This window comes from Mobula hypostoma, chromosome 17 (assembly GCF_963921235.1).
Source record: "Mobula hypostoma chromosome 17, sMobHyp1.1, whole genome shotgun sequence".
Classification (NCBI taxonomy): domain Eukaryota; kingdom Metazoa; phylum Chordata; class Chondrichthyes; order Myliobatiformes; family Myliobatidae; genus Mobula; species Mobula hypostoma.
In genome coordinates this window covers 21,681,072-21,699,181 of record NC_086113.1, presented here as the reverse complement: position 1 = coordinate 21,699,181, position 18,110 = coordinate 21,681,072, and the positions used below count along the sequence as shown (strand labels likewise).

Here is an 18,110-nt window from a genome sequence, read left to right as displayed (position 1 = left end):
ATAATTGATGAAGGCCAATGCACCGTATGCTTTCTTAACTACAGAGTCAACCTGTGCAGCAGCTTTGAGTGTCTTATGGACTCAGACCCCAAGATCCTTCCGATCCTCCACACTGCCAAGAGTCTTACCATTAATACTATATTCTGCCATCATGTTTGACCTACCAAAATGAACCACCTCATGCTTATCTGGGTTGAACTCTATCTGCCACTTCTCAGCCCAGTTTTGCATCCTATCAATGTTCTGCTGTAACCTCTGATAGCCCTCCACACTATCAACAACACTCCTAACCTTTGTGTGATCAGCACGTTTACTAACCCATCCCTCCGCTTCCTCAACCAGGTAATTTTTAAAAATGACAAAGAGTAGGGGTCCCAGAACAGATCCCTGAGGCACACCACTGGTCACTGACCTACATGCTGATGACCCATTTACAACCACTCTTTACCTTCTGTGGGCACGCCAGTTCTGGATCCACAAAGCAAGGTCCTCTTGGATCCCATGCCTCCTTCCTTTCTCAATACATGGGGTACCTTGTCAAATGCCTTGCTGAAATCTATACACACTACATCTACTGCTCTACCTTCATCAATGTCTTTAGTCACATCCTCAAAAAATTCAATCAGGCTCGTAAGGCATGACCTGCCTTTGACAAAACTATGCTGACTATTCCTAATCATATTATGCCTGTCCAAATATTTATAAACCCTTCCTCTCAGGATCTTCTCCATCAACTTACCAACCACTGAAATAAGTCACTGGTCTAGAATTTCCTGGGTTATCTCTACGCCCTTTCTTGAATAAGAGAACAACATCTGCAACCCTCCAATCCTCCAGAATCTCTCCCATCCCCTTGATGATGCAAAGATCATCGCTAAAGGCTTAGCAATCTCCTCCCTCGCCTCCCACGGTAGCCTGGGGTACATCTCGTCTGGTCCCGGTGACTTATCCAACTTGATGCTTTCCAAATGCTCCAGCACATCCTCTTTCTTAATATCTACATGCTCAAGCTTTTCAGTCCTTTGTAAGTCACCCCTATAATTGCCAAGATCCTTTTCCGTAGTGAATACTGAAGCGAAGTACTGTTTAAGTACCTCTGCTATCTCCTCCGCTTCCATACACACTTTTCCATTGTCACACTTGATTGGTCCTATTCTCTCACATCTTGTCCTCTTGCTCTTCACATACTTGTAGAATGTCTTAGGGTTTTCCTTAATCCTGTCCGCCAAGGGCTTCTCGTGGCCCCTTCTGGCTCTCCTAATTTCTTTCTTAAACTTTTTCCTGCTGGCCTTATAATCTTCTCGATCTCTATCACTACCTAGTTTTTTGAACCTTTCATAAGCTCTTCTTTTCTTGACTAGATTTACAGCAGCCTTTCTACATCACGGTGCCTGTACCCTACCATCCTTTACCTGTCTCATTGGAACGTACCTCTGCGGACCTCCACGCAAATATCTCCTGAGCATTTGCCACATTTCTTTCGTACATTTCCCTGAGAACATCTGTTCCCAATTTATTCTTCCAAGTTCCAGCCTGATAGCGTTTTTATTTCCCTTTACTCCAATTAAATGCTTTCCTAACTTGTCTGTTCCTATCCCTGTCCAATGAAGATAAAGGAGATAGAATTGTGATCACTATCTCCAAAAGCTCTCCCACTGAGAGATCTGACACCTGACCAGGTTCACTTCCCAATACCAGATCAAGTACAGCCTCTCCTCTTGTAGACTTATCTACATATTGTGTCAAGAAACCTTCCTGAACACACCTAACAAACTCCACCCCATCTAAACCCCTTGCTCTAGGGTAGTGGTCACCAAGCTTTTTCAGCCCAAGATCCCCTACCTCGACCTTAGTGAAAGGCAAGAACTACCTACTAAATTGTTTAGAGAAGACACAGCTCAGATTGTACTTCCAATCTGAGGCCTTTTATTTGGGCTAATTGTATTTGAATTACACAAAATAGTTTTGTCAAACTTTCAAATTAGTTCAAACAAGAAAACACTGTAACTAGCATATCAACCAGGCCATAGCTGTCTTTCGTTAAGAATATTACAATACTTCACACCTTTAATTCAAAGTTTCATTATTTAGTTTCATTTCAACACGAAAAATAAATGAATAAAAATTGACTGTTGCACTCAGTGTGAGGACTGGGGCTGAATACTTTTTGCTAGTTCCCTGAAATTTGGCTTATAACTACAGACAGCCAGTCTGAGATAGTCTGTGAGGTGTCTGTCAGTAAGAGAGCTCCTGTACTTAGATTTAATAATTTTCATCAGTGAAAATGCAATGTCACATAGATAAGTTGACCCGAAGTAGGCACTGACTTTTAGTGCACATGTGGTGAGATGAAGAAACTTCTCCCTGCTGACAAGCCCCCAAAAGCCACTGTCCCTTGATCTTGCTTTAAGCTTGATGTCATTTTGCAAATCAATTATTTCCATTTCAATATTACTTGGCACACCAAATACTTGCTGGAATTTGGCTGCTATCTGTTCTATATCGATCGGCAGAAATGGGTTTGAAATAAATGCAGCAATATCTTTCATGACGTTTAACTCCCCAAAACGCCGATCGAATTCTATTGCCAGTTTGTCTAGGTGAGCACAGTACTGCTCAGGGCAAAAAGCATTTTTTTCCTTGATGGCCTGTAACATTTTTTCCAAGTTGGGAAAGTGTCAGCCTCCCATTCTTTAAATTTGAAATCCAAACGCCGAGCTTGGCCTTAATCTCATTTACCGTGCTTATCATGTGGGTTAGGTGTTGGTCTTTTCCCATGAGCTCGTTGTTAATTGCATTTAATTTAGCCGTTATGTCTGTCAGAAACCCTAAATCCAGTAGCCACGCATCATCTGACAGCTCCTTGTGCTCCTCGTTTCTTGTTGACAGAAAAGTCTTTATCTCAGGCAGCAAGTCAAGAAATCGTTGCAGCACTTTGCCGCAACTCAACCACCGAACATCAGCATGAAGAATTATGTCTCCGTAAGCGGCATCGAGCTCATCAACACCTTGAATAAGCGGTGCTGAAGCGCTTTTGCTCGAATCAAGTTTATCAGTTTGACTACCAGTGTCATTACAGGAGTAAAGCCCACGACCTTCCCAGTCAAGGCCTGCTGATGAAACACGCAGTGATAATCCAGGAAGCTGGGAAAATCAGGGTCATTATGGCACAGTTCTATAAAACCAACACGCACACCGCACATTGCTGGGGCCCCATCAGTAGTAATTGCCACCAGTTTATGAATGGGGATGTCATTTTCATGGATATATTTTTAAAACTCATTGTAAATATCCTCACCTCCCGTTCTCTCCTTTAACTGCAAAAGAGTGAGGAAGTCCTCCTTTGTTGTAAAATCCTGGAAAGCCATTCTGACAAATACAACAAGCTGAGCTGTTTGCATTACATCCAGGGATTCATCGAATGGTAGTGAAAAATATTCACAAAGTGACAAGTCCTTTAACACTTGTCGATCCACATCCTCTGACAGTAACTCTACCCTCCTTGTCACTGTCGCAGGGCCAAGCCGTATATTATGTATTGCGGTTGTGATGTCGTTTTTGTTTTTAAAGCCATTGAAAACAGTCTCTGCGGTAATAGCCATTGCTTCCTTGAATAAATCGCCATCTGTAAAAGGCTTCTTGTGTTTAGCCAAAAGGTGACTTGCATGAAATGATGCTTCATTAGCAGCCTTATTTTGAGCAGCATGTTTTGTGAAAAACGATTGCCCCGATTTCAGCTCCTCACATTTCCTGGCACGAATTGTGCTCTTTGGGGGGTAGATGTCTTTAAATTTCTGGTGGTTGGTGTTGTGGTGCCGCTCCAGATTCCCTCTTTTAGTCAGTGCTTGTGTTTGGTGGCACAACATACATACACACTTGTCTTTCACCAAGGTAAATAGAAATGCCTCTTCCCATTCTGGATGGAAGTTGTACGTGTTCACATTCTTTCGTGGAGCCTCCGCCATGCTAGCTAGCTACCTTGCAGGATATCACCAGCGAGTGCCGTATATTGATGTTTGCAACAGTCTGTACTCTTACCTAACCTAATTGGTCACTTTGATGCCACACAAGCTATGCTGAAAACGCAGTGCATGATGCGGGAGCTATACACACACGCGCACTGGGCAGAAAGAACGGAACTAAAACCTGCAACCCGGAAATAATCTCTCTTTACAAATAGTTTTCAGTAGCAAAAATATTGCTAGATTACCATTATCCTGATTAGTATTACTTATTTTTATAATGCTCAAATTACAACAGTATTTGTGTATTTATTTTTCATTTTTTTCGGGATCTACTGGGAAAGTCTCAAAGATCGACCGGTCGATGGCGATAGACGGGTTGGCGACCCCTACTCTAGGGAGATGCCAATCGATATTTTGGGAAATTAAAATCTCCCACCACCACAACCTTGTCATTATTACACCTTTCCAGAATCTGTCTCCCTGTCTGCTCCTCGATTTTCCTGTTACCATTGGGTGGTCTATAAAAAACACCCAGTAGAGTTATTGACCCCTTCCTGTTCCTAACTTCCACCCACAGAGACCCCGTAGACAATCCCTCCATGTCTTCCTCCTTTTCTGCAGCCGTGACACTATCTCTGATCAACAGTGCCATGCCCCCACCTCTTGCCTTCCTCTGTCCTTTTTGTAGCATTTAAAGCCTGGCACTCTAAGTAACAATTCCTGCCCCTGAGCCATCCAAGTCTCTGTAGTAATCACTTTTTCAGTCTGGAGGATCCATTAATCTATTTATTCCACATTAATTAAACAAGATTTTAGCACAAAGCATGCCTGATATTTTAAATTAAGTAAAAATTGAGTACTGTAATAGGTTGTCCAGTATTTTGGGTGTTCTTACAAGCATACATGACTGTAAATATTTTTTAAACAATGATTTTATTTAATTATTCTGAATCCATACTTATTTTCTATTTTGTACGTTCATGAGAAATGGATCGATAACTTAGTTTTGCTTTGGATCTTCACAGATAAAATCAGATGAAAATTTCAGTTCCAATGAGAAACCTGTCATTGTGCTGTAAAAGCCACTTTCAGTCTTAATAGCATTAGATTTTATCTGCAATCTCTGCTATGGAGATGTAGAAAGACAGACTCCATGGGTCTTGGTTTAAAAATGCTGAATTTTTAAAAAGGCCATTTAATGATTTCCTGCTGATAGGAGGGGATATTTTGATATTCAACAGTGTTTTGTAATGCTTGGAGAACCCAGACTTGCCTTTTGTTAAACATACGTACTATTTAGAATGTGGATGCCCTCCAGTGTGCTGCTCTGTAGCAACCCTTTACATGCCACCAGGTTTGATAATTATTTTTGTTTATTGCCTTATGTTTTACCCTTCATTATGTATACATGGAACTATGTCAGCAGGTAGATGCCAATTTTTCTGGATCTGTACTTCACGGCTATGCAAATAGAAACTTATGAGGATGTATAGAATTGATACTAAAACACCAGTTGCTTAAAGGAATATTAGGAATTGGGATAATAGCTTGTTGAAATTAAGTCTGTTTATTCTGGGATTTTAAAAAAACATTTCGGCAGTTTAATGAGGTTTTTTTGTAAACCTTGTGATAAAATCCTGCATAAATAGTTTCTCTCTCCATGTATTACCTACCACAAAGCTCACTTCAAAACATTCCTTCCCTTATCACTTCTCTATTAGTCCTCGTAAACATATGTCCACTTTACTCAGGCCATACAACACCTGGCTGTTTGGACCCCAGTGACAAGGGAGATTAAATATTTGTTTGTATAATCATGTCTGGGAGCATGTATTTGAAAACTTTGAATAAAGGCATAACCAGGCTCATTTGTGATCTGACTTTCATTCAAATAAATTGCCAGGAATATGCAGGTTGTATGTGAAAGGCATGAAAAAATTGTCTTGGAATATTTAAGTTTTATTTTGATTTTTTTTTAAGGTTGTGGATATATCCATTGATGAGTCGAGTCTTACAGGAGAGACCTCCCCGTGTTCAAAGTCAACTTCTCCGCAGCCATCAGCAACTAATGGAGACCTGACATCCAGAAATAATATTGCTTTCATGGGCACATTGGTTAGATGTGGTAGGGCCAAGGTAATTTTGACTGCTGAATTAAGTTAAACACGTTAAAGGCAAATGAAAATGGTTTAGTTATATCTACAGTATGAAAATATTAAATGTTTGAGAATAATTTAGAACATTAGAGACAAAAGAGATACAGATGCTGAAACCTGGCACAACATGAAAATCACTGGAAGAATTCAATAAGTCAGGCAGCATCTACAGATGGAAATGGGCAGTTGATGATTTGAGTTGTCTTCAACTGAACTATCAAGAACTTGTGCTTATCTTCAACAACTTCTCATTTGTTTCCTCCTAGTCCAGATGAAAGTTCTTGATCCAAAACATTGACTGTCATTTTCCCTCTGACATGCTGAGTTCCCTCAATGAACTCGTTGCTTTATTTGGAATATTTCTCTGTAGGTTCCAGTCTTTTCTGAGAACATTTATTTTGTGTAACAGCATGAAATTATATCTGAAATAACTGGTAGTATGTTCCGTTATAATAATGGTAACGTTCTAATGCTTGTTCTTACAGGGCATTGTTATAGGAACAGGAGAGAACTCTGAATTTGGAGAGGTTTTTAAAATGATGCAGGCTGAAGAAGTAAGTTTTTGCAGCAATCATTTCAGTATTGTTCATTTATATTTTTATTTAATAAACTATTTTGCCACTTAATTTAGTGTAACCTCCACAATTTCATACCAGATTATTTATTGAGAACATTGCATTTCAACATTGAAGATCAAGGCATTCATATGAAGCTCTTGAGGTTATAACACTTATACCTTGGTCATGCTTCATTGCATTGGAAATATTGTGTTTTGAAGCTTTAACTGCTGAGATTATATTGCTTTTATTTTTAAAGTTGCCATTTCAAGGTACTTTAGAACTTCAAGCTCTCTTTTAAAAAAAAAACTCAAGGTGAACATCTGCATGAAACAATCACTAATATGGCAATGATGTCCCATCAATGTTAGAAATAAATTATTGCTGTCACATTGGGGAGGAATAAAAGATAGGAATTTAAAAAAGGAAATAGGAAGGCTGATTATTATAAATTAGATGCTCGTTGTACTCTCAAATGGATATATGATATTTCAAAGAATCTAATTAGTTTGCACTTCCAATTTGTTTTCATGTTTTTCAGGCCCCAAAAACACCATTACAGAAAAGTATGGATCTGCTAGGAAAACAGCTTTCATTATATTCCTTTGGTATTATTGGTAAGAGAAATAATTTTGGATACTAACTATTTGAGAATGGAATTGAGTTACGGAAACTTCATGTAGATCATTTCATTACAGCAGTGCATTGAGCAGTACAAGGAGAAACAGTAGGAGTTAAAAATAGTGTTACAGTTACAGAGAAAATGCAGAGCAGGCAGAAAATAAGATTCAAGGCCATAACGAAGTAGACTGTGAGCTCAACAGTCCATATAATTGTACTATGGGAATGTCTAACAGTTTTATAACAGCAGGATATGAAGCTGTCCTTGACCCTGGTGGTACATGCTTTCTTGCTTCTGTATCTTCTGCCCAGTGAGAAGGGGTACATTTCTCATTGTCTGTGGTGGGTGGGATCTTTGATTATATTAGCCGCTATACCAAGACAGTGAGTTAGCTGCATTCATTATTTTGCCTTCTAATGTTCACAGCCCATTAAGTTGGGCCCTGATGTGAAAAACACTATTGAAATATGTTGGCACGTAAATTATTTTAATTTAAGCAAATTGTGTCATTTCATGTGGGTGTTTAATTTTTCAAATATTCATTAAAAATTGATACTGTATTACAAATTTTCTTAAGAAATAAAAGAGTAGACTGTTTTCTAAATGGAGAGAAAATTCAGAAATCTGAAGCACAAAGGGACTTGGGAGTCCTCGTGCAGGATTCCCTAAAGGTTAATTTGCAGATTGAGCCTGTGGTGAGGAAGGCAAATGTGATGTTAGCATTCATTTCAAGAGGACTAGAATATAGAGCAAGGATGTTATGTTGAAGCTTCATGAAGCACTGTTGAGGCCTTACTTGGAGTATTGTGAGCAGTTTTGGGCCCCTTATCTTAGAAGGGATGTGCTGAAACTGGAGCGGGTTCAAAGGAAGTTCACAAAAATGATTCCAGGATTGAAAGGCTTGTATATGAAAAATGTTTGATGCCTATATTCACTAGAATACAGAAGAATGAGGGTGACCTCATTGATTCCCATCGAATGGTGAAAGGCTTTGATAGAGTGGATGTGGAGAGGAAAGGTCCTATGGTGGGAGAGTCTAGGACCAGAGGACACAGCCTCAGAATACAGGGGCATCCTTTTAGAATGGAGATAAAGCGGAACTTCTTTAGTCAGAGAGTGGTGAATCTGTGGAATCTGTCACTACAGGCAGCTGCGGAGGCCAAGTCTTTATGAATATTTAAGGCAGAGATTGATAGATTCTTAATTGGTTAGGGCATGAAGGAATATGGGGAGAAGGCAGGAGGCTGGGGCTGAGAGGGAAATTGATCAGTCATGATGAGATGATGGAGCAGACTTAATGTACCAAAGGGCCTAATTCTGCTCCTATATCTTATGGTCTTAATTTTGGCACATATTATTGGTCTGCTTATCAGATAGATTCTCCCTCTGATTATGTAGGTTTCCTTCAGGTGCTCCAATTTTCCCCCTACATCCTAAACATGTATAGGTCTATAGATTAGTTGGCCACTGTAAATCGCCCTTACCTTAAGTAAGTGATAGGATTGTAAGGATATAAGATTAGAGGGGGAATAGGATTTCTCTGTGAGCTTATATTGGCCCCTATGTCAGAAAGAAATAATGGAATTAGAGTTTACAGTTTTTCAAATAATGCAATTTTGCATGATTGTAAATATTATTTCTGTTGTTACAGGTGTTATCATGCTGGTTGGTTGGTTGCAGGGAAAACACATTCTGGATATGTTCACTATTGGTGTGAGGTGAGTTAATGTTTTGAAAGAATAGGACTTAGACAATGGAACAGTACAGCACAATACAAGTCCCTTGGCTCATGATGTTGTGTTAACCTGGATAAACCTATTCAATGATCAATCTAACCCTTCCCTCCTACACAGCTCATAACCCATCATCTTTCTTACACCCATATGCCTATATAAGAGTCTCTTAAATACCCCTGTAGAAACAAACTGAAAAGTCATACAGAGCTGATGTTCAAAATAACAGGCGATTTATTTTCAAAATACTGGTGCGCAGCAGGAGACTAGTCAAAGCTGATCTACCTGAGTGTGAATTTGGTAGAGTTTTTAGATTCTCAGTTGACAAGATTACCAGTAAAACTACATTTTGATAAAAGATTTATGGTGTAAATAGACATAATTAAACAACAGGTTACAAAATAAAATGATTATCCACAGGTCTAACAACAAATGCAATTTCCTATTACGACAGTAGATACACGTTCTAACATAATTAGTGAAGTTCCTGAAATTTGGGTGTCGTCACTGCTGTGTTTCATGTTTCTGCGTCTAGGCTTTGTCTGCAAAATTCACTAGCTCACTCAACCTTTCCTCATAAGATATGTTTTCTAATCCAGGTGGCATCCTGGTAAATCTCTGTATCCTCTCTAAACTTCCACATACTTCCTATAATGAAGTGACTACAATGAAACTCAATATTTCGAGTGTGGTCTAGCCAGAGGTTTATAGAGCTGCAACCTTACCTCCTGGCTCTTGAACTCGATCTCCTTTCTAATAAAGATATCAGCATATGCCTTCTTAACCACCCTGTCAACTTGTGTGGCAATTTTGAGGAATCTATGAACTTTGACTCCAAGATTCCTCTGTTCCTCCATACCCCTAAGAATCCTGTCATTAATCTTGTTCTCCACCTTCAAGTTTGATCTTTCAGAGTGTATCACTTATCCAGATTAAACTCCATCTGCCACTTCAGCATAGTAGTGTAGTGGTTAGGTTAATGCTTTACTGCACCAGTGATTGGAAAGTTGTGTTCAATTCCACTCCTTTCTGTAAGGAGTTTGTACATTCTCCTCATGACTGTATTGTGCTTTCTTTGGATGCTCCAGTATCCACACACATTCCAGAAGATGTACTGGTTAACGTTAATAAGTTGTGGGCATGTTGTGTTGGCACCAGAATCACGGTGACATTTATGGGCTGTCCGCAGTGTATTTATTTAGCTATTTATTGAGATACAGTGCAGAATAGGCCCTTCCGGCCCTTTGCGCTGTGCTGCCCAGCAACCCCAGATTTAACCGTAGCCTAATCTTGGGACAATTTACAGTGACCAATTAACCTACCAACCGCTACGTCTTCAGACTATGGGAGGAAACTGGAGCACCCTGAGGAAACCCATGCCATCATGGGGAGAATTGTACAAACTCCTTACAGACAGTAGCAAGAATCTGGCTGTTTCTTCTGGCTGTGTTTGGTGATTGACACAAAGACAATGTATTTCATTGTATATTTTGATGTTTCAATGTACATGTGAACTGGCCAGTGGTGTAGTGCATCAGCAATGGACTTTGAGGCAAATGATCCTGAATCCAGCTGGCTCCTTGCATGCTTCCTATCCGTGCTAGGTTGAGCGTCAAGCCCTTTGGCAGAAGATACCTGCAACCCTGCAGCAGCCAGCAAATCAACCCAATCCATCTTGCTAGTCTGCTAAACAATCTTTTATATGACGAGCTGTCCATTAGATAGGCAATCCCAACATGGAGATAAAATATATACTAATGTGAAATTCATCTTTCAGTGAGAAAGAACAGGGAAGCAGGAAAACAAGTTATCAGAAACTACTGTTCTTTCAGTTTCTATCCAGTCAATTCTTCAAAGAAGCTGTACCAGACTTCTGGCACTGCGAATTATTAGACTATTCTCGGGTGTTTAGAAAAGATTAGAAATTAGAAAATTCCTTTTTACACAGAAATTGTCATTTTAATACTCTTTTCTTTTTTTTGAAGATTATTAAGCTGAGCAAGATTTCACTCTGGATGTAACCAATGCACAGAGCAAGCTTAATGTCTACTTTGTGTGTATATTGTGTTCGAAGCAAATGACTGAGATTTTCTGTAACTATTTTACTTTGTTTTAGCTTGGCTGTTGCTGCCATTCCAGAGGGCTTGCCAATTGTTGTGACTGTAACATTGGCTCTTGGAGTAATGAGAATGGTAAAGAAGAGAGCAATTGTGAAGAAGCTCCCAATTGTGGAAACTCTTGGTAAAGATTAATTCTATTAAACATAAGCAGAGAAAATGTTGTTATTTTCATTGACTTACATTCATTGCACCGTTTTACAAGTTAGAAGTTTGAATATAAATAGCAAGTGAATTGCAAATCTAATTGTGCTGACTCTAAACAGACTCTGTTCAGAGGCATTTAGCAATGTGTAATGATTGCATGCATTATCAGCAATAGGTAGAAAATTGAGTTCAATTTATTAGCTGTAAATCACCAGAGCAAAGTGATTAGGCTGTTTGCTGAAAAGGTCATTGTGATTGAAGCACTCTTTTTGCTGAATTTCAATTGCATATTTCCATCCTAGGCTGTTGTAATGTAATATGCTCTGATAAAACTGGGACATTAACAAAGAATGAAATGACAGTGACTCACATTTATACATCAGATGGGCAACATGCTGAGGTAAAAATTATTTCATCATTTTTGCTTGAAGTTGTAATTGAAGTGATGAGCATAGTTTATTTTAAAAGGCCAAGTGGTGCCACGTACGTTTGGTATTAGTCTTACTGACTTGTTCCTTCATGTCTTTAGGAGATGGTCATTTTTGGTTGCAATGTAAAACAAAAATTGATACAAGTTTTGAGACTGTTACTTTAATATTCAAGCACTAATGAGCAAAAGTCACTTAAAAGGAATGGTGCAGTGTTTGGAGTTGAATTCTAAACAGAATCCTTCAAGACAAAGGATCCTGAAACCATATACTTAAGCTAATTTACAGTGCCCTGTCTCTAACTATTCTATTGCTCTTGTTTCTCTTGAAGCATTTTATGAGACTTTTTAAACCTTGCACTTTCTGATGTAATATCATAAGATATAGTGGCAGAATTAATCCATTCAGCCCATTGGGTCTGCACTATCGTTCAGTCATAGCTTATCTTTTATTTCAATCCAATTCTCCCACCCTCCCACCCTCTCCCTGTACCCATTAACCCCTTAATCTGTATGTTTGATTTTGTTTTAATTTCTTTAATCTATTTTCTTTTTAATAATGAGTTGAAGTTCATACTGTTCTCAGTATTTTTTTATGTATATAATTTTTGTATTTGCATAGTTTGTCTTCTTTTACGCAGATTGTTTACCAGTCTTTGTTTGTAGTTTTTCACTGATTCTTTTGTATTTATTTGTTCTGCTGTGAATGTGCAAGAAAATGATTCCCAGGGTAGTCCGTCCTGATGAAGGCTTTGGCTTGGAATGTCAACTGTTTACTCTGTTCCATAGATGTTGCCTGACCTACTGAGCTCCAGCAACTTGGGTGTAGTACAATGGGCTCCGGTTAATTGAGCCATCAGTTAATTAGAGCATCTGCTTACTTGGGACAAAAACTAATTGAGAAAATAGCTGGGATTCCCCTCTTTTATTAAGGACATTCCACCATTTATCTGGGATAAGAAACTGTTGCTGAATAGTTTCTAACTGGCATCAGTCACATTAACTTGTTGTCTCCATTAGACACAACACCGTGCTTAGAGCAAACAATTTTTAAATAGTGTTTGTGTATTGAGGGTTGGATATTCCAGAAATGGCAGGGAGTGAAAATGAAACAATTTCACTACTTCAACAAGTTAGGAACTACGAAGAATATGAAGGTATTGACAATCATCTTGTGTGTTAGAATGAAAGTGAAGATTTGGAGGATGCAGTCATTGAAAGCATTGTATGCATGCTGGCAGTCTATTATCTGTATTGGTGGCTGCACTGATTTTCTTCATTTACAGTCAATCAAATGAACATGTCAGTGTACACTGGATGAATTCTAGTGATAACTATTAAGAACAAATACAATTTTATTGTATGGTAGTAATATTAATGATATTTCATTCTGTCTAACTGGTGGTATTGTGGATAGCAAGGACGATTGGGTGGGAAGCTTGTAGATGTTTCTAATTTGTTCTGTACTTAATTGAAATACTTAATTTGTTACTCAGTTAAATGGTAGTTTGTTGTTTTATACCTTTTTAACTATTTCCATGAAACAGGGTACTTGAGCAGTCTCTTAATTGGGCCAAAATGTACTCTGGTCCTAATGTGTATCAATTAACTGGAATCCACTATACAGGTTTCCCCCGCTATCTGAAACGGTTTGTAAGCCAGAATGTCGTAAAGCGAAGAAGCAATTACCATTTATTTATATGGGAAAATTTTGTGAGCATTGACAGACCCAAAAATAACCTACCAAATCATGCCAAATAACACATAAAACCTAAAATAACAGTAACATATAGTAAAAGCAGGAATGATATGATAAATACACAGCCTATATAAAGTAGAAATACCTTTCCACAATCATTTAGCGAAAATCTCACGCAAGCGCCATCGGCAAAAACACGTCGCAAGCGCTCTCGGCAGAAAATCTCACGCATATGCAGTTGACAAAAACACTCTCTCCAGTAACCTTTAAGCTATGAAGCTGCCAAATCATACCAAATAACACGTAAAAATGCACAGCCGATGTGAAGTAGAAATAATGTAAGTACAGTGTAGTATCACTTACGGGAATTGGGAAGACACCGAGCACACTGATGATGGTGTGTTAGGCTGAGTCGTTGGAGATTGGGGTGGTGCAGTGGCCCCCAACCTCGGTGCAGCGACCCGATACCGATCCGCGAAGCATGCAGGGGTACAGCGGTAGCCGGGAGGCACACAGCACATCTTTAAGAAAAAAGCCGAAATAAACAAGCTAATTAATTAGGTGCCGCCTGGCACGTAATTGTCGGCCCAGATCAGAGGCGATGCAATCGGCAATCATCTCTGATCTGGGCTGACATTTACGTGCCGGGCGGCACCAAATTAATTATCTTGTTTATTTCGGCTTTTTTCTTAAAGATGTGTTGGGTGTGCCTCCCGGCTACTGCTGCACTCTCCGCGAATTGGTATCTGTCCGTGGCCCGGGGGTTTGGGGTGGTGGGACACTGGGGTGTCATCTCGTCGTCTGTTTCCATTAGGGCAGACAGCTCATCTTCTCCTACGACTGCCTGCCTCAATGTCGAAGGTCAAGGTTCGTCGTCTGCTGTGGCTGATGTGGAAGGCTTGCTTGACTGCTTAGCCTCGCGCATTTTTAGATCATACAGTTCTTTGTAAGCACTCAAACCATCCTGTAAATATGCCCTAAACCGACGTACCCTTTCAAAATTAAAGTTGTACGTTATCACTGCAGCGAAAATCTCACGCAGTCACTTTCTGTCTGTTTGCTACTGCATTCGGTTTCGATTGTTATCATTTCCTCTTCCAATTGCATCAGCTCTTCATCTTTCAGTTCTTGGTCATGGGATGCCAAAACCTCTTCAACATCATCTTTGTCAACTTCCACAAGCCAAACTCACTTTGTCCTTACTTCGTTCACCACGATTGAAACGCTTAATTATGTCTAGTTTTACGCTCAGTGTAACACCCTTACGAGCTCTTTTAGGCTTTTCCGATACCTAAGAACTCACCTTGCAAACGGCTGCTCACAGGCATGTGTTTAAGCAATACCAGCGAGAATGCAGTTCCGAATCTGGGGGAGAGCGGCTGCTTTTTATCGCACGCTGCCTTTTTTTTGTAACAGTGAAAACACCTTCTGTTAGCGAAAACAGGGAACTAATGTAGGTCTTTCGTAACAGTGAGGTTTTGTAAAGTGAACGTTCGAAAAGCGGGTGACACCTGTATATGGTGATATATATGTACTTGGAAAATTAATTCACTTTGAACATTGTTCTGTTTATCATGCAGGTTACTGGTGTTGGCTACAATAGAAATGGAGAAGTAGTAATGGATGGTGAAGTAATACACGGCTTTTCTAAGTCACCGATAAGCAAAATCGTGGAGGTATGGTAGTTGATACATCTGTAAAACAAATGGAACAAATAACCTGCATAATTTATATCATTAGACAGTTTTAAATTAATTTTCCATTTATTTTATTGTGAAAATACTTGCCGCATGATTACATCTGCACCTTTTTATATTTATCCAGGCTGGCTGTGTATGTAATGATGCTGTTATTCGAAATGATGCATTAATGGGGCAACCTACTGAGGGAGCTTTGATTGCACTGGCAATGAAGGTGAATATGTGAGAAATCATTTGGCTCAATATTTGTAGATAAAGTTCATACATTGTTACTGGATAATGATACATTTCTTTAACTTTTAACATCTTTCAGTGAAGGTATGCCTAGAATGCTGTATTCTGGTTTGATATAAAATATCTAGGAAATACGCTGAAATGATTAACCTTTTTGTCCCAGAAATTCCAGTGAAGGAGTTTTGAACTGTGAGTGGTTTCTGGGAAATTGGCAAGCTCAATTAACTTTTATGACCAGACTATGTGAACTTTGGCTTATGTAAATTATCTTGATAAGAGGATAGTGGTTATGCAATTTGGGTTAAGAGGAGGCTTATTCACTGAAAATATCAAAAATAGTTTGTCAAGTTTCAGTAGAACTTGATTTTTAAAAAATTATAAAGCCTATACACAAATTAATGAGATGGAACCTGACTGGTATAGATTTTTCAAAATCCATTAACCTATGATCCTAGTAGCTTTATTTTATGATGTTTCATTCTGACTAACGGCTGGTGTTGTGGTTAGCAGGGAAGATTGGGTGGGGAGTTTGCCAATGGAAAGAATCCCAACGAGTGCAACATGATGCATTTAAGGAAGTCAGAAAGGTGTAGAACATGTATAGTCGACGTTCATTAACTGTTATTAACCACATATTATAGCTTCTATAGTTTCTTGAACATGAGAATACAAGTGTATAGGGTGGTAAAGAAAGTGTATGGCATGCTTGCCTCCAAAGGCAAGGTAAAAATAGAAAAATGGGGAAGTTATATTACAACACTATAAAACATTGGTTAGACTGCTCTTGGAGTATTGTGTGCCACATAGTGCACACTGCAATTGTGCAGGAAAGAGTACAGACGGAATTCACACAGATATTGCCTAGGTTGGAGGACTTAAGTTATAAGGAGAGTACAGATAGACTGGGTTTGTTTTCCCTCAAATGCAGGAGGCTAAGGGGTGACTTAAATGAGATTGAATTTGAAAGGGCATAAATAGATTGGATATTGAGAAGCTTTTTGCTATGGAAAGAGTATCAAAATGACAGCGTATAGATTAATATAGGAGGAAGGAGTTTTAAAGGTAATTTAAGGGGAAAGTTTATTTTCACGGTGGCTAATATCTGGAACAAGCTCTAAAGAAGGAAGTGAAATCAGCCGCACTTGCTGTGTTTAAGAGACACTCAATAGGCAAGGCATAAAAAGATATGGACCTATTATGGGAAAATGGAATTAGAGTAGATTGGAAATAAAGATTGCTTTGGTATGTGGAAATGACCAGGACACAATCCTACCTTGTTATAAAACTGCGCAGTTATAGTGATTACACAGAGACAGTTGCAAGCAGAGATTTTAGTTTAATCCTCTGGCTTTGATAGATCAGCTATGTCAAAATAGTTGGAAATGCAATGAAACACATTTAAGCGATTGCCAAAAGGAAACAGCTGATCTCTCTTTTACCTGACATTGTCAATCAAAAGGATGCTGGAAGTGTATTCACTTGTGATATACAGAAGAAATTTAGATAAATTCCTGAAGCAGAAATTTTTAACTGGACTACTGGCAATTATAAGTTTTGCGAAAGAGGCAGCTTAAACATGGACAGAATTGCTGCTTTCTTTGCTGAATTGCAACATTTAATCCTTTATGACCTGATAAAGCATAACTTGTCAATAAAAATGCATAAAAATGTGGTTTGTTTTTATGCCGTATTTTGATTGATTTGTGAATTTGATTAGTAGCTCTTTGCTACTCCTTGATAATTATGTTAATACTAATAACTTGTTCATTTACAACTCTGTCTATTGCAGCGCAAGTTCACAAGCATATATGGGAAAACATTGTTATACACCTTGAGAAAAGCTTCCAAGTCATTAATGTTCTGTCTCCCCTTTTACTCTCTACTCCCTCCCCACCCCCCACAAGATGGGACTAGACGGTCTCCAGCAGGATTATATAAGGCGAGCTGAATATCCATTTTCCTCTGAGCAGAAGTGGATGGCTGTCAAGTGTGTGCACAGAACTCAGCAGGTTAGGTATATTCTGGTTTAATAATTTGAATGTCCTCTGGATTAAAGGATCAGCCTTCTGAACATGGAGACGTTATTACCATGTCACAAACACGGGATTCTGCAGATGTGTGTGTTGCTTGGTATATGTTTTATAGATAAGCTTTCTGCATCAATCACATGATTTTAGCCTGTATAATTTGTGTAGCTATCAATCTTGCTTTGTCCCCTCCACAAAAAAAATTATAGCTGCTACACTTCAAAACTTTAATAATCTCATACTAAAGATAGTATTTATTCTAATACTGTAGTTTGCCGTTTGTTTCTGCAGATTGGAGTTCTAGGATTGTCACTTGTATAACTTCTTTCACAGCCCCTGAATGTTGCAAATAGCTTTCTCATTGATGCTGTCACCTTCTTAGACAGCCCGTCGAGATCTAGAGTGACTTAATTTTTCAACAGTTTTGTAGGTTCTGAGGAAACCACTACAGATGGGGCAGGAGGTGTCTGAGAGGGTTGATGGGTAGGTCGTGAGGTGGTCAGCTCTTTCTGCCTTGAACAAGGGACTCTGTATGTCCCTAATGGACACCGTTGATATGCTGTTTATTTCATAATTTAGAAGACAATGCCATATAATTCTCTATGAAAAGAATTCTGGATTGTGATGATGTGAGTTTTGAGCATATTTGAAAGAAATTAATATATTTGATTTGGATCTTCATTTCAGACCAGGATTGTCTATTTTTCCCCAACTTGGGGAAGTTGG

General features: G+C 38.9%; 1 protein-coding gene across 3 annotated transcripts in view; it reads left to right on the top strand.

The window, feature by feature from the left end:
- The window catches only part of atp2c1 (ATPase secretory pathway Ca2+ transporting 1), a 101,663-nt gene that overhangs the window by 53,891 nt on the left and 29,662 nt on the right, over positions 1-18,110 (top strand). For all 3 annotated transcript variants that reach the window (XM_063069630.1, XM_063069628.1, XM_063069629.1), the window contains exons 8-16: positions 5,946-6,101; positions 6,607-6,675; positions 7,220-7,295; positions 8,952-9,018; positions 11,150-11,274; positions 11,600-11,697; positions 15,004-15,099; positions 15,248-15,337; positions 17,262-17,366. In XM_063069630.1, the coding sequence (XP_062925700.1) occupies positions 5,946-6,101; positions 6,607-6,675; positions 7,220-7,295; positions 8,952-9,018; positions 11,150-11,274; positions 11,600-11,697; positions 15,004-15,099; positions 15,248-15,337; positions 17,262-17,366 (882 nt within the window). The remainder of the gene's footprint in view (positions 1-5,945; positions 6,102-6,606; positions 6,676-7,219; positions 7,296-8,951; positions 9,019-11,149; positions 11,275-11,599; positions 11,698-15,003; positions 15,100-15,247; positions 15,338-17,261; positions 17,367-18,110) is intronic.